Here is a 13119-nt window from a genome sequence, read left to right on the forward strand (position 1 = left end):
AAAAAAAAGATTATGTTTGGGATTGTTTTATATAGTTGGGTGCTTCTGAATTTGGGGCATAGACATTTATAATTGTGAGTTCTTCCTGATGGATAGACCCTGTAATTATTATATAATACCCTTCTTCATCTCTTATTACTGCCTTTACCTTAAAGTCTAGTTTGTCTGATATGAGTATGGCTACTCCAGCTTTCTTTTGACCTCCAGTACCATGATAGTTTTCCATCCCCTCACTTTCAATCTGAAGATATCCTCAGGTCTAAAATGGGTCTCTCTCGATCCTTTTGTAGTTCATAAGTGTGATGATTGGGTGTTCACGCTGTTGTGTGACATGTGCCACCCTTAAACCTTATTACGACGCTGGCACATTACCCGTCTGATGTGAAAAAAATAAATAAAATGGGTCTCTTGTAGACAGCAAATAGATGGGTCTTGTTTTTTTTATCCATTCTGAAACCCTATGTATTTTGATTGGAGCATTTAGTCCATTTACATTCAGTGTTATTATTGAAAAATATGGGTTTAGAATCATTGTGTTCTCTCTAGGATTCATGCTTGTAGTGATGTCTCTGATACCTTGTGGTCCTTGTAACATTTCATTCACACAGTCCCCCTTAGGATCTATTGAAGGGCTGGGTTAGTGATGAATTCCTTCAGTTTTTGTTTATTGGGAAAACCTTTTATCTCTCCTATTCTGAATGACACGCTTGCTGGATAAAGGATTCTTGGCTGCATATTTTTCCTGTTCATCACATTGAAGATTTCTTGCCATTCCTTTCTGGCCTGCCAAGTTTCTTTTGTTTTTTTTATTGTTTATTTATTTCATTTTATTTATATTTTTAAAATAGTTTATTGTCAAATTGATTTCCATATAACACCGAGTGCTCTTCCCCACAAGTGCCCTCCTCCATCACCGCCACCTCTTTTCCCCCCTCCCACTTCCCCTTCAACCCTCGGTTCGTTTTCAGTAGTCAATAGCCTCTCAGGTTTTGCTGTCCTTCTCTCTCCCCAACTCTCTTTCCCTCTTCCACTCCCCCTGGTCCTCCATTAGGTTTCTACTCTTCTCCTGTTAGACCTAGGAGTGCAAACATATGGTACCTGTCCTTCTCCGCCTGACTTATTTCGCTTAGCATGACACCCTCGAGGTCCATCCACTTTGCTACAAATTGGCCTGCCAAGTTTCAGTAGATAGGTCTACTACTACTCTTATGTGTCTACCTGTGTATGTTAAGGCCCATTTATCCCTACCTGCTTTCAGAATTTTTTTTCTTTATCCTTGTATTTTGCCAGTTTTACTATGATAGGTCGTGCAGAAGATCAATACAAGTTATGTCTGAGGGGAGTTCTCTGTGCCTCTTGGATTTCAATGTCTGTTTCCTTCCCCAGATTTAGGAAGTTCTCAGCTATCATTTGTTCAAGTACCTCTTCAGCCCCTTTGTCTCTCTTCTAGAAATCCTATGATATGGATATTGTTTTGTTCAATTGCATCACTTAGTTCTCTAATTTTCCCTTCTTATACCTGGATTTTTTTCATCTTTTTCTCAGCTTCCTCTTCCATACTTTATCTTCTAATTCATCTATTTTTCCCGCTGTCTCTTCAATCTGCACCATGGCTGCCTCCATTTTATTTTGCACCTCATTTATAGCATTTTAAAATTTCTATTTTTAAGATCTTTGATCTTTGCAGCAATGGAGTCTCTGCTGTCTTCTATTGTTTTTTCAAACCCAGTGATTACTTTGTTGACTATTCTAAATTCTTGTTCAGGTAAGTTGCTTATATCTGTTTTGATCAATTCTTTAGCTGTCACTTCTTCCAGGAATTTCTTTTGAGAATTCTTCTATTCCACCTTTTTGGGTAGTTTTCTGTCCCTTATGAGTTTTAAAAGCTTGTTATGTGCTATGCATGTGTGAACACTGCTATATTAACGGGGAGTCAGACACTGTCCAGGGCCTGGCCATTCAGGGGTGTTTGTTGGAGAGTGTTACTCTCTGTTGTTGTGACTTTGGTTATTTTATTTCCCTACTCGTAGTGATGTTTTGGACCTTCCACCAGGTGTGCTTTGATTTGTTCCTTGACATAGCCCTGGAAAGGAGAACAAACAGACAAACGGGAAACAAAAACATGTGAAAACACAAAAACTAAAACAATCATACAAACAACAACAAAAACAAAAAAACCATCCAAAAGCAGAAAACCAGAAACACCAGCTACAAGTAAAGCATAGGGTGGAGGTGGTGCCCATGGGAGAGCACATACAAAATACAGAGAGAGAAGTGACAGGGATGAGGAGAAAGAAAATTAGCATTGCCCAGGTAGAGAGACGAAAAGGCTTAATCTAGAGAGAAAGGAAAATAAGGTAGGAGGCAAGGAAAAAGAAACAAAGATAAAATTACCCAGAGAGAAACACTATATGGATTGATTATTCCAGAGAGAGAGAGAAAGTAAAGGAGGTGTAGAACATGGATCAAGAGAATGGATTAGATTTGTCTATTTAAGCAAAACTAGAGTAACCAGCCTAGAGGAAGGAAGAAATAAGGAGAAAAGGAAGGAAGAATATATCTAAATAACAGGAATTCTCCTAGAATTAATCCAGGCAATGTCAGAGCGCTGGTCTGGGGGAGTGGGCTATCTGGTCCTTTAGCGTCTGTCCTGCACCAGTAGATACGCAATTCCCTGGCACGGAGGGGCCTGGCTTGATGTAGGCAGGTCCCGCCTCCACTGTGGGCCCCGGGGATTGATCCTTAAAGCCCCGTCTTGGTGGTGATGGGGAGAAAAATGGCGAGTCCCCAGTTTCTTCTCCACAGACCCGTGGCCTCTGTTTGACTGTCTTCACTGTGCCACTGGTGCAGATGGCACCGTCTTTCTCGGTTCGCTGACTCCCGTGCCCCTCCTCTTGGCTGGGATTTAAACTCCCGCTCCGTGCACCCTGCCACTGAGGAAGTGCTTCCCTGTGCCCCCGATATGTGGTCCAGGCTGGTTTTGTCCTGTGCTGCAGCACTTCAGGGGAGGAGGCCAGTTTCTCCTGCTGTGGACTGCACCCCTTGCCGACTACCAAACTGAGAGGAGGCTCCCCTCTTCCCCAGGTGAGGCCCCAGTCCGAAGAAGGCCCTGCATTAGAGATGGGAGCTCTCTCTGTCCCAGTCTGAGGCTTTTCTCTTGTCCAGACATAGTCCTACGCTTTCCCAGCTGCTTTCTCTTCCCTTGGTCTCTCCGCAGAAGGGGATCCCTCCCCTCTGCCCACGCAGCCCGTTTTATCCCCCCTAGTTTGCAATCCTGCACCTATGGGCCTTTAGGTTGTCTGTTTGTCTCTGGTAGGCTCGGTCTCTTTTCCTCCCATACTCGTGGGGTTCAGAGGCCTTTGGCTTCAGCTCTTCTTTGAGAGATGGGGGAAGTACGGATCCTCCTGCTTCCCCCCGGGCTGGCCCCTCCTTTCCACAAACCACTTTCCTTACAAGAAGTGGCTAGGTTATGCTCTGTGGGTGCTAACAGCACAATTAATAGAACCATTGCTTCAGAACAACTGCAGTCATCAAAACATCTTCAGATCGAGTACTGAAATCCCCTTTAAATCCAGTGTTCCCGCCCGCGGTCCGTCTCTACTGCTAACGGAAACCACCCACCAGTTTTCTACTAGTTAATAATTATGAATTCTTTTCAGCTTTTCTCCTATTACCATCAAATGTTTTAGTATTCTTCAAACATATAGTTATGGTAGCTGTTTTCATGTCCTTGTCTGTCACTTTTATCCTTTAAGGTTTATTCTTGAGAGACGGACAGACAGACAGACATAGAGTGGAAGCAGGGAGAGACAGGGAGACAGGATCTGAAGCAGGCTCCAGGCTCTGAGCTGTCGGCACAGAGCCCAACACAGGGCTTGAACTCACGAACCAAGAGATCATGACCTGAGCCAAAGTTGGACTCTTAACCGACTGAGCCACCCAGGTGCCCCACTGTCTCTTGCTTCTAACATCTGGTAAATCTGGGTTAAATTTTCCTGCTGCTTTGCATGCCTGAAAATTTTGGATTGGGAGCCACAAATTGTGATTTTTACCTTGACGGGCGCCATGTATTTTTGTATTCCTCTAAATAGTCTTGAGCTCTGTTTTGGAATGCAGTTACTTGGAGTGGACGATTCGGGGTCTTGGTTTTCAGATCCGCTAGGTAGGACTAGAGCAGTGTTCGCTGTCGGGATGACTACTTCCTACTTCTGAGACGAGCGGTGTTCAGTACACTCCACCCAATGCCCTGCAAATCGTGTTTCTCACCCCGGCTGGTGGGAGCGGGGCCACGTGCATGTGCGGGGCACTGGTAACTTCCACCCTTCCGGATGATTCTTTCTCTGGCTTTAGGTGGTTTCCTCACATGCATGTGTCCAACTGAACAGTCAGGAAGACTTTTGGGACATCTCTGAAATTCTTCCTCTGTGCAGCTCTCTCCTCTCTGGTACTTGGTCCTGGGACCCTAGCAGTCCTGGTCTCCCTGGGCTCTGACTCCTTAACTCAGGACCAGGCCGCATGAACTTTGAAGGCTGTAACGCGGAGTGGCTTACCTCATTTGTTCCCTTGCTCTCAGGGGTCACTCTTCTTTGTTGCCAGGGGTCTTAAAACCATTGTTTTTGTCTTTTTTTTTTTTTTTTGCTAGTTTTAGATGAACGTACAGGCCCACAATAGAACCCAGTACACAGCAGACTATTAAAAAAGTACTATAGAAACGCTTCAGCAAACTCATCACTCTGTTCTAAATATAGGTTTTACTAGAAATGATCACCAATCTAATGCTTTAATTCCCTTCTTCCAAGCTAAGGTTTAGTATAGCCAAGGTAAAAAAAAAATGATATAAAGGTATGTTACACAGACTTCATCAACAATGATACTCTTTGAGGATAAAACACAGGTGGAGAAAAATGTCCTTGTTCTAAATGAGGAAGATAAACATGTACTTGGCCAGTAAGGTCAGTGTCATGACAACGCTCAAAAGCAGTGTACTTACACCCCATTAAGGTTGATCATCTGTCCTGCGCAGTAATTGGGATCTTTTCTCCTACGAGGAATTCAGGACCACGGTTAACTGTTCCATGGGGCTCCTGGTTAGACTATTTCAAGACTGACTCCCTGGTACCCTCTCCTTATGCAGAGTCCAAAGGGACAAATTCTGTAGGAGTTAGACAGCCCGAGGAGGCCCTCGCCAGCCTGCCAATCAGGGAGCCCTCACCTGGGAAAGTCACACGGGCACAGACGCGCTCCAGCGCACTTGCTGTGAACAGCCTGACCCGCGTAACTGCACTTCTATAGATGGTATCAGCCCTCATAGGCCTCTGAACGTCTTGAGCTTGAGTAATTCTTGAACTCCAAGCTTCCCCAAAATGTTATAGAAGATCAGCAGTCTGCTGTGATCAGGGCAGACTCTGCCTGATCAATAGTGCTCCCTTAATTATTACTGCTTAATTTAAGCTATAAATTCAGCTTTGTCTTTTTAGATCAGATAAAGAATGGGAGGCTCTTCAACCTTTGAGACTCTTATTAATGATATCCTCTCCAGTTTCACAATGCTCACTCAATTTAGGCCCTGATACTATTGCCAGTGGCTAGCCTTACATGAGCATCAATAAAGCCAGGTGTTATGGTAGCTGTTTATATACATGAAGTCTGGGTCACCTACTCTGCCACTCTCTTTCTGAGATAAAAAGAATAGTAAAGCTGAATTTGTTGCTTACTACAATAAGGAAGAGCTACACTGGTCAGGCCTGGTCCAGGAGCAGAGAAGTCTGCTATATATAATAATCTGATTTGTGAGCATCTGAGGAAGCTGTAAATACAGTCTGAGATATCGTATATAAGAATACAGGTGTAGGGGTGCCTGGCTGGCTCAGGTGGTAGAGCATGTGACTCTTGATCTCAGGGTTGTGAGTTCAAACCCCACACTGAGTGTAGAGCTTCCTTAAAAAGATGTAATCCTACTAAAAGATGTGCTAGTAATTACCCAGCATAAAAAGGCATACATTTACAGAACTGTGGGAAAGTTTTTACAATTTTCCAAGTGTTCTCATTTTCAAGGATTATCTACTGGGTGTTAGACTGGGAAGTTTTATTGAAATAAAACATCCTATCCTTTAGTTGCTATATTATCTAGTACCTCACTAAATGCTTTTTGATAGACTGTACTTAGAAAAGTACCCAAATATCATGCAATAGTATCTCCTAGCATACAACAAATTCATATAAGTTTATTGGGTGTAAAATAGGGAAAGGGACAAAAAAGATGGGATGGTTCTGTACTGATAACAGAAAGTCCTGAAAAGATAAAGGCAGGTCCAAACTCTTCAGCCATATCAAAGACATCGTGTTCTGATGCCTGTGGAAAAGGCCGACCCAGTGGCGGGGCTCGGAAATCACGGTGGTGTAGCTGTTGAAGAAGCGCCTCTGTCAAGGGCATCACGGTCTCTCTCGTTCAGAATGACATTTCTTGGGCGTAACCTTAAGACGCTGTTTATTCTCCCATCGCTGTAGAGCAGACTGGCTGGATGCAACGTTTTGCTTCTTACCTTGGTCCTGTTGGAAAGAGAACAGACCTGACACTGCAAAATTAACTGCACAGCTGAGGACCTGGTTTTGTCTTTATGAGTATAATTTATTCATCAAGGTGAGTGGTTCTAATCTAGACAGGTTGGGCAATGTAGAACCTTTAAGAACGAAAGTTCATTTGTTTTCCTTGCAGTTTAAAGAAATCTACAGATTAGTGGGGAGAGTAGCTGGATGAAGAGAGAACTTCTGTAATTAGAAATTTGAGGGGGGGCACCTGGGTGGCTCAGTTGGTTAAATGTCCGACTTGATTTCAGGTCATGACCTCGTGATTTGTGAGTTCGAGCCCCCAAGTGGGCTCCATGCTGAAGAAAAAGAAATCTGAGAAGGAACAATTCCAAAGTTGCTTACGACAGCCACGTCTAAATACCCTACCTCTTCCAGCCACCTGTCCTCTGGGGGAAGCCTCTGCAACCGGTTTTTCGTCAGCTCAAGCTGCAGGCCATCGAATCTGCACTTAAACCAGCGATGGGCTTCTTCCAGGTTAGCTGTTATCTGGACACATAAGTGTTACCGTTAAACATGACAACAAAGAAACAGGTATGTTTTTTCATGTATTGGTTCAAGAGACTTTTTACCTAGATGTTAAAAGACCCAAATTCTGAGAGCAAGGTCCTTGCAACCTATTTGCATAATATCCATCCTAGAGATGAAAGATGTTTTTTTACACTTATTTTTCAGGGGCAGAGAAAGAAAGAGACACAGAATCTAAAGCAGACTCCAGGCTCTGAGCCCGCAGTCAGCACAGAGCCTGATGTGGACCTCGAACCCACGGACTGTGAGATCACGACCTGAACCAAAGTCAGACAACCAACTGAGCCACCCAGGTGCCCCTAGAGAGAGAGAGATTCCTGAATGTGGAATTGAGGGATGCCTGCAAGCCTATTGCTTTTTCATGCATTTGTTCATAAGGTAAGAGGCCCCGGGGAAAAGTCAGTAACAGGATGAGGTGGCGCTGCACCCGAAAGCGGTCGTGCGGCCCACAGCGGGGGCTCCGGAGCTCTGTTCTCCAAGACTTACTTCTCCACAGTCCCTCCCCTAGATTCTTCCGTTGTGCATTAGGAAAGTAACTGAATTAGTAAAAGACTAGACCAGTTAAGTCTAAGTTGCATTCTCTTTATTTCTCCTTTATCATCAAAATATTTTAGACTTTAGCTCCTAAGCACAAATTTCCAAATAATCATTTTTAGACAAACTTGAACGGTCCCTCTAGTAGTCTGCCTTTGAAGATGACCTGGACTTGGTATTCACTTAAGTGACAGATACCTACTGCGTGCCTGGCACTTTTGCGTGTGTATCTGGGATACTATGGTGTTTTAAGATGAGCCAACAGGCTTTTATGTTGTACGATGGTTGTTTCAAAACCGCTCCAGAACATATCCTCTAGAATAAAAAGCAAAATGACTGTTTTATTCCCTTTGATTATTTCATGGACAGCAGTTTTGCTTTTTGACTGAAGTCCTGAGAGAGGCATTTCTGTCTTGCCTGGGAGAAGCAGGGGCTTCCTTGGGCTCATTCCACCCCGTGTCTCCATCACCTAGGACAGCGCCCAACGGATGGTAGTCGCACGGATTTACTGTGGACCTACGTATTTGTTCTAGACTCGCCAGCTCACAGTGTGGGCACAAAACAGTGAGGTAGGAGAAAGTTACAACATTCACATATTTTCCAGGTCTGTTTATATACCCTAACGCTGCTGATACTCACACCCGGCCCGCCAACCAAAGGGAGTGTCCAGCACCCTTTACCAGGAGTGGAGGGAAGGATACTTGACATGGCCTTGTGTCCATCCATCCTTTCTCCTCGTGCTGGTAAATAAGAAGAAAGGCATCGTTTCCTGAAACTTACTCTGAGCCATCTAACGGAACAACGGAATTGTAAGTCTCAGTACCCTGACTTTTCTAGATGTGGTAACTGATGAGTTAAAGCAAGTAAATATAACTTCCTTAAGAGGACTGTGTCACAGCTGGCATTCAAACTCATGTGTGTGTGAGTCTTTATTCCTTTTAACATACCACTCTGTTGTCATGTTGTCCTGTAATTTAATGGCTGTAAAAGGCACAAATCATGACCATCTGACATCACTACTGGGATACCTTAGAATCTGTTTTCTTATCTGGAAAATGAGGAGTGACTGTGGCAGACAATGATTTCAAAGACCCTTCCCAGCTCTAAAAAAAAAAAATGTATGACTTTAAATAACTTCAGATAGACCAATCTGAAGAGTAAGCAAAATCACAAATTAAGAGGGCCTACTCAGGGGACCTGGCCAGCTCAGTCCAAAGACCATGAAATTCTCAATGTTGGCGTCATGAGTTTGAGCCCCACATTGCATGCAGAAATTGCCCAAATTAAAACTTAAAAAAAAATAGGGCCTTAACATTTGTTATTGACTGAACAAAGAACTTTTATTAGTGATGTGGAGCAATAATGCATTAAAATCTACACACATGCTGGTCTTCCCCTCTTGTATTAAGTAGTAAAGACTTGGACTTAATCAGTATTTTGGCATTCTGTATCTTTTATCAAGGGACAGAATCTCAATCCAAAAATCATTCTTCATAATGGAGATTACAAATGGTAAGTTACTGTTGCCTGGTATACTCCCAACAGCTATATTAATCCGGGGTTTTACTGATTTGAGTGTTTCAGAGTTGTTGTACGTGAGGAAACGTGTGAAGTCTTTACACCCCTAGGTCTGGCGCACCTGTTCTGATTCCACACTGGCTTCTTTCAGTTTATGCTCTGTTGCCTCTTTGCATTTCTTTAAGTGTCTGATCGTTTCTTCCAATTCCTGAAAACATGATACAAAGATTTTTACAAATTCCCAGTGTCCCATATAGAACAAAGAGCTTCCATACTGTTATAAATGGGCAACCAAATTATGAAAGTATGATGGGGTACGCGTTCTAACTTCAGGTGCTACCAAAATCTAACATAAAAACTGCTATTCTTAGTAGTATCCATAGATGTATATGATCACAGATCTTGATGTTGATTAATGGAGTGAGGAAAAAGTGATTAGCAGCTCTTTCCAGAACTGAAGGAATACTTTTTCATAGGAGACAATCTCTACCAGAAAGCAAGAGCTTCATGATCCCCTGAAGTCCGTTTTCAGGGGTACAATGTTATGCTTTTCCAGAGGCTGGGAAGAGCTAAAACTCCTGTCTTAGCACCAGGCGTGTCTGAGCTTTAAGGAAGAAGCAAGGGGTGTAATGCGCCTGAAAGACCATGTTCAGTTCAGAAATCTTATTTAATAACCAGCATTTTGCTGTGAGCTTTAGCTGTTAAGAATGAATCTTAAGTTGAAAATTCAGAACATGTGCCATATTCAAAGCTATGCGCTTCTTCCTACTTGTAGACTTATGTCTCTTCTACACAATCTAGAAAACTCAGGTGCTCTGATGCTGGGTTTCCGGACAAGTCACTCGCTGATAATCTGAAAAGAACCTGGAGGAACGTCTTACCTGGCACCGGGCCTCCAGCTCCTGCCGTATTTTCCGCTCTGCCTCCAGCCGCAGCTCCTGCTGTTTGTTCCGCGCTGAGGTCTCATACTGGCTCGTGGCCAACAGCTGCATCTCTTTCTGTAGGTTAGTCATTTCAGATACAAATTTCTGGATACTCAGTGACTGGTAGGGTACAAAGAGGGCAGCAGTTGGTGAACCTGTCCCACATAAACCTGAGATTTATGTGAATAGTAAACAGAGTTTGTGGAAATCATCTACCTGTTCATAATTTTTTTTCTGATACTGATCCTTAATTAGCTCCATTTGCCTCAATTCTGTTTCTATTTGCTGAAAGTAAATGTGGAAATAACACAGAAAGATGATCAGTGGAGAAACTGGCTTGTTCTTTTTGCCCCCAGGATGACAGAAAGAATCCCATAAGAGACCCACAGTCTCGGCTCCTGCTGGGCTCTCCTTCCCATCTGCCCCCTGGCCCTGAAAGAGCAAAATCCCATACTATCGCTGTGGAAGAGGGAGGCGGCATGGCTGCTAAGGACAAATCAAACATTCCCACAGCAGTGTCTCTGCTGGAAAAAGATAGTCCGCCCACCGCCCGCCCACTCCCCAGGGGGAGCTGCAATCCCAGAGCACACGGTGCTGTTAGTACTCGGGACCCATCTTCACCAGCCCCCACCCCCCTGCAGGGATCCTCGTCAGATACGAGGGAAATAAGGGGAGACTCAGCGTTTCTCGTACAACCTTCATCCTCTCTACATTCTGAGTGTTCTTCGCCTTAGTCGACAAGTGGAGCTTAATTTGGGCCTTCTGATTCTTTATTTTCTCCTTGCTAGTGTTCAGGGTCTTCTCCAGCTCTGTGAGTTTCTGCCGCAGCTCCCGGTTGGTCCGACTGACTTCCACTGACCTGAAGTTGGCTTCATCCAGGGCTTTCTTCAGCTGTGGGACACAAAGGAAGAATTTGATCATGTTTTACCTTTCATTCAGTAAGAGAAGCTTGTGAGTAGGTCTGTCCCCATATTCAGTTCTTTCTCTTTGGACCTTTCTTTTAAAAAGAAGGGTAATAATGATGTCTGATTAAGAAGACCTGTAGAGCAACACTCTATGAAAACAGAAGGTGAAAACCACTTAATTTTTAACACTAAAGAACACAATGTACATAATGTTCGTCATTCTCTTTTTAAGAACACGACTTTGGAGTCCAACCCAAGTCTCAGCTTTTGTATTTCCTAGCCAAGTAATTTTGGTACAAATGACTTCCCTAAGCTTCAGGTTAATCATTGGCAAAGTAGGCAAATAACACATTTCATAGGCTTCCTAGTTAAATAAGCTAGAGAAAGAAGCTAAAGCCTGGCATACAGTAATTTCTCAGTGATCATTAAACTTTTCCTTTTTGTCATGTGTGACCTCATGTTTAGAGCACAGAAAATTATATGGTAATTTATAGAACTACTTGCCAGGTACTACTACCGCATATATTGTTAGAATACTGCTTTTAGTTTTTAAAGATTCTAATAAACTCGTCTAGTGGAAAAACAAGACAACAGTTCCAAATGGAGTCCCATATGCCTAGTCCCAAAGTGGGACTGCAGTAAAGTTCTGGCTTTCCCAGAAATGAATTCTTAAACAGGTCTGTCAGGAGTGACCTGAACAGCAGTAGTCAGGTAATCTGCCTGATCCTGTCGTCCCCTAAAGAAACTCTGCAGTAACCAACTCAAGTTTTTGTCTAGTAGAACTTGTTCCTGCTCCCATTTGCCTATAAAAAGCCTTTCATTTTGTACAGCTCTGTAGAGGTCTCTATCTGCTGGGTTGGATGATGCCCAATTCGAATAAATTTGTGTTCTAATGAACTCTTAAATGTTTAATGTGCCTCAGTTTATCTTTTAACAGTTCTGGAGTCAGAAGAGAAAAATGCAGGTCCGCACTGGCATAGGTACCACTGAGTGCCGGCCTCCTCGAGGCCTCTGGAGGCCACAGGGGAAGTCCCTCTGGGATCCTGGCTTTCCTGTTTGTAGCTGGATCCAGTGTGAGGTCTCAGGTGAATAAAACCTTAAGGCTGAAAGATACTTTTGAATTACAATGGTTACAGTGGAAAACTTTTAACCTAGACACACGACCCATGTATGAGGTGCTCCAGAGAAGGTGCTCTAGAAAAGCAAAGCCAAGCACTCATAAAGGGTAAACTACTTTCCCTTCTCTGTGGTTTCTGGGGACTAGAATGAGATCTGCTGGAACACCCCACGTGCCCAGAGCCTACAGATGGGATCTGGGACAACTAGCAGAAGCTAGCCAAGACTGAGAATTCTCACCAGAGTCAGCTTTCTCAGATGTCTGTGATGTGTGGCTGAAAGAGGAAGGTAAAAAAATTTCACGCTGTCCTTTCCTTTCCACATTCAGAGTGACAGGCAAAAAACAGCTTAAGAATTAATCTTGGAATTGTGTCTCAAAATCTGCTGTTGGGCACCCACTGCTCGTTGTTCCTTTCTCACCCAGGGACAGCTACTGGCTTCTGTTTATCTTGTCTTATGTCCTGCGAACTTGGCTAGGCAACCACCAGGTCCGAGGCTGGACAGAAACGGGTGCATCCCGTTCATGGCTGGGGGCCTGCTGGCAGCCAAGACAATTCTTTCTTTTGGTTATCTTTGGGAAAAGCACTGATCTTGGGAGGGTAGTATCTTTCGTACTCTCTTGAGTTCTCTCTTGCATTCAGGGGGTTGTTTTAATACTGCTAGGAATATTTACTGTTTGTCCTGGCTAAATCCTGGCAAGATATTTGAAAGGATTTAAAGGAGTTCATGGTCCGAAGATAGCCTGATAGACTTTTTTTTGGTTTTGTTTTGTTTTCCATAATATTTTATTGTCAAATTGTTTTCCACATAACACCCAGTGCTCTTCCCCTTACGTGCCCTCCACCATCACCATCACCTCTTTTCCCCCATCCCCCTTCCCCTTCAACTCTGTTCATTTTCAGCATTCAATAGTCTCTCAAGCTTTGCATCCCTCTCTCTCCCCAACTCTCTCTCCCTCCTCCGCTCCCCCAGGTTCTCCATTAGGTCTCTCCTGTTTTCCTGCTAGACCT

At 43.6% G+C, this 13119-nt stretch overlaps 1 protein-coding gene, 2 long non-coding RNA genes and 1 other non-coding gene across 15 annotated transcripts in view; 3 read left to right on the top strand and 1 right to left on the bottom strand.

Moving 5' to 3' along the window:
- The first annotated feature begins 278 nt into the window (after positions 1-278).
- On the top strand, positions 279-382 carry LOC115288872. The gene has a single exon (XR_003907258.1). It is a non-coding gene; the product is annotated as a small nucleolar RNA U13 (small nucleolar RNA).
- A 5814-nt stretch (positions 383-6196) lies between these two features.
- CCDC150 (coiled-coil domain containing 150) overlaps positions 6197-13119 on the bottom strand; it is a 104404-nt gene continuing 97481 nt past the window's right edge. For 5 of the 12 annotated variants that reach the window (XM_029934175.1, XM_029934179.1, XM_029934178.1 and 2 more), the window contains 7 exons: positions 10785-10979; positions 10305-10373; positions 10047-10208; positions 9287-9373; positions 8289-8387; positions 6955-7074; positions 6197-6569 (listed from right to left, as the gene is read on the bottom strand). In XM_029934175.1, the coding sequence (XP_029790035.1) occupies positions 6390-6569; positions 6955-7074; positions 8289-8387; positions 9287-9373; positions 10047-10208; positions 10305-10373; positions 10785-10979 (912 nt within the window). In that variant the 3' untranslated portion in view covers positions 6197-6389. Of the gene's footprint in view, positions 6570-6954; positions 7075-7845; positions 7963-8286; positions 8388-8661; positions 8751-9286; positions 9374-10046; positions 10209-10304; positions 10374-10784; positions 10980-13119 lie in introns of those variants that run through there. The other 7 variants (XM_029934181.1, XM_029934188.1, XM_029934177.1 and 4 more) reach the window with 6 other exon arrangements.
- LOC115287587 lies at positions 6514-7297 on the top strand. The gene is made up of 3 exons (XR_003906548.1): positions 6514-6640; positions 6837-7119; positions 7261-7297. It is a non-coding gene; the product is annotated as an uncharacterized LOC115287587 (long non-coding RNA).
- LOC115287586 lies at positions 7374-10368 on the top strand. Its single transcript, XR_003906547.1, has 3 exons — positions 7374-7491; positions 8252-8456; positions 9967-10368. It is a non-coding gene; the product is annotated as an uncharacterized LOC115287586 (long non-coding RNA).

Source organism: Suricata suricatta, chromosome 3 (assembly GCF_006229205.1).
Source record: "Suricata suricatta isolate VVHF042 chromosome 3, meerkat_22Aug2017_6uvM2_HiC, whole genome shotgun sequence".
NCBI lineage: Eukaryota > Metazoa > Chordata > Mammalia > Carnivora > Herpestidae > Suricata > Suricata suricatta.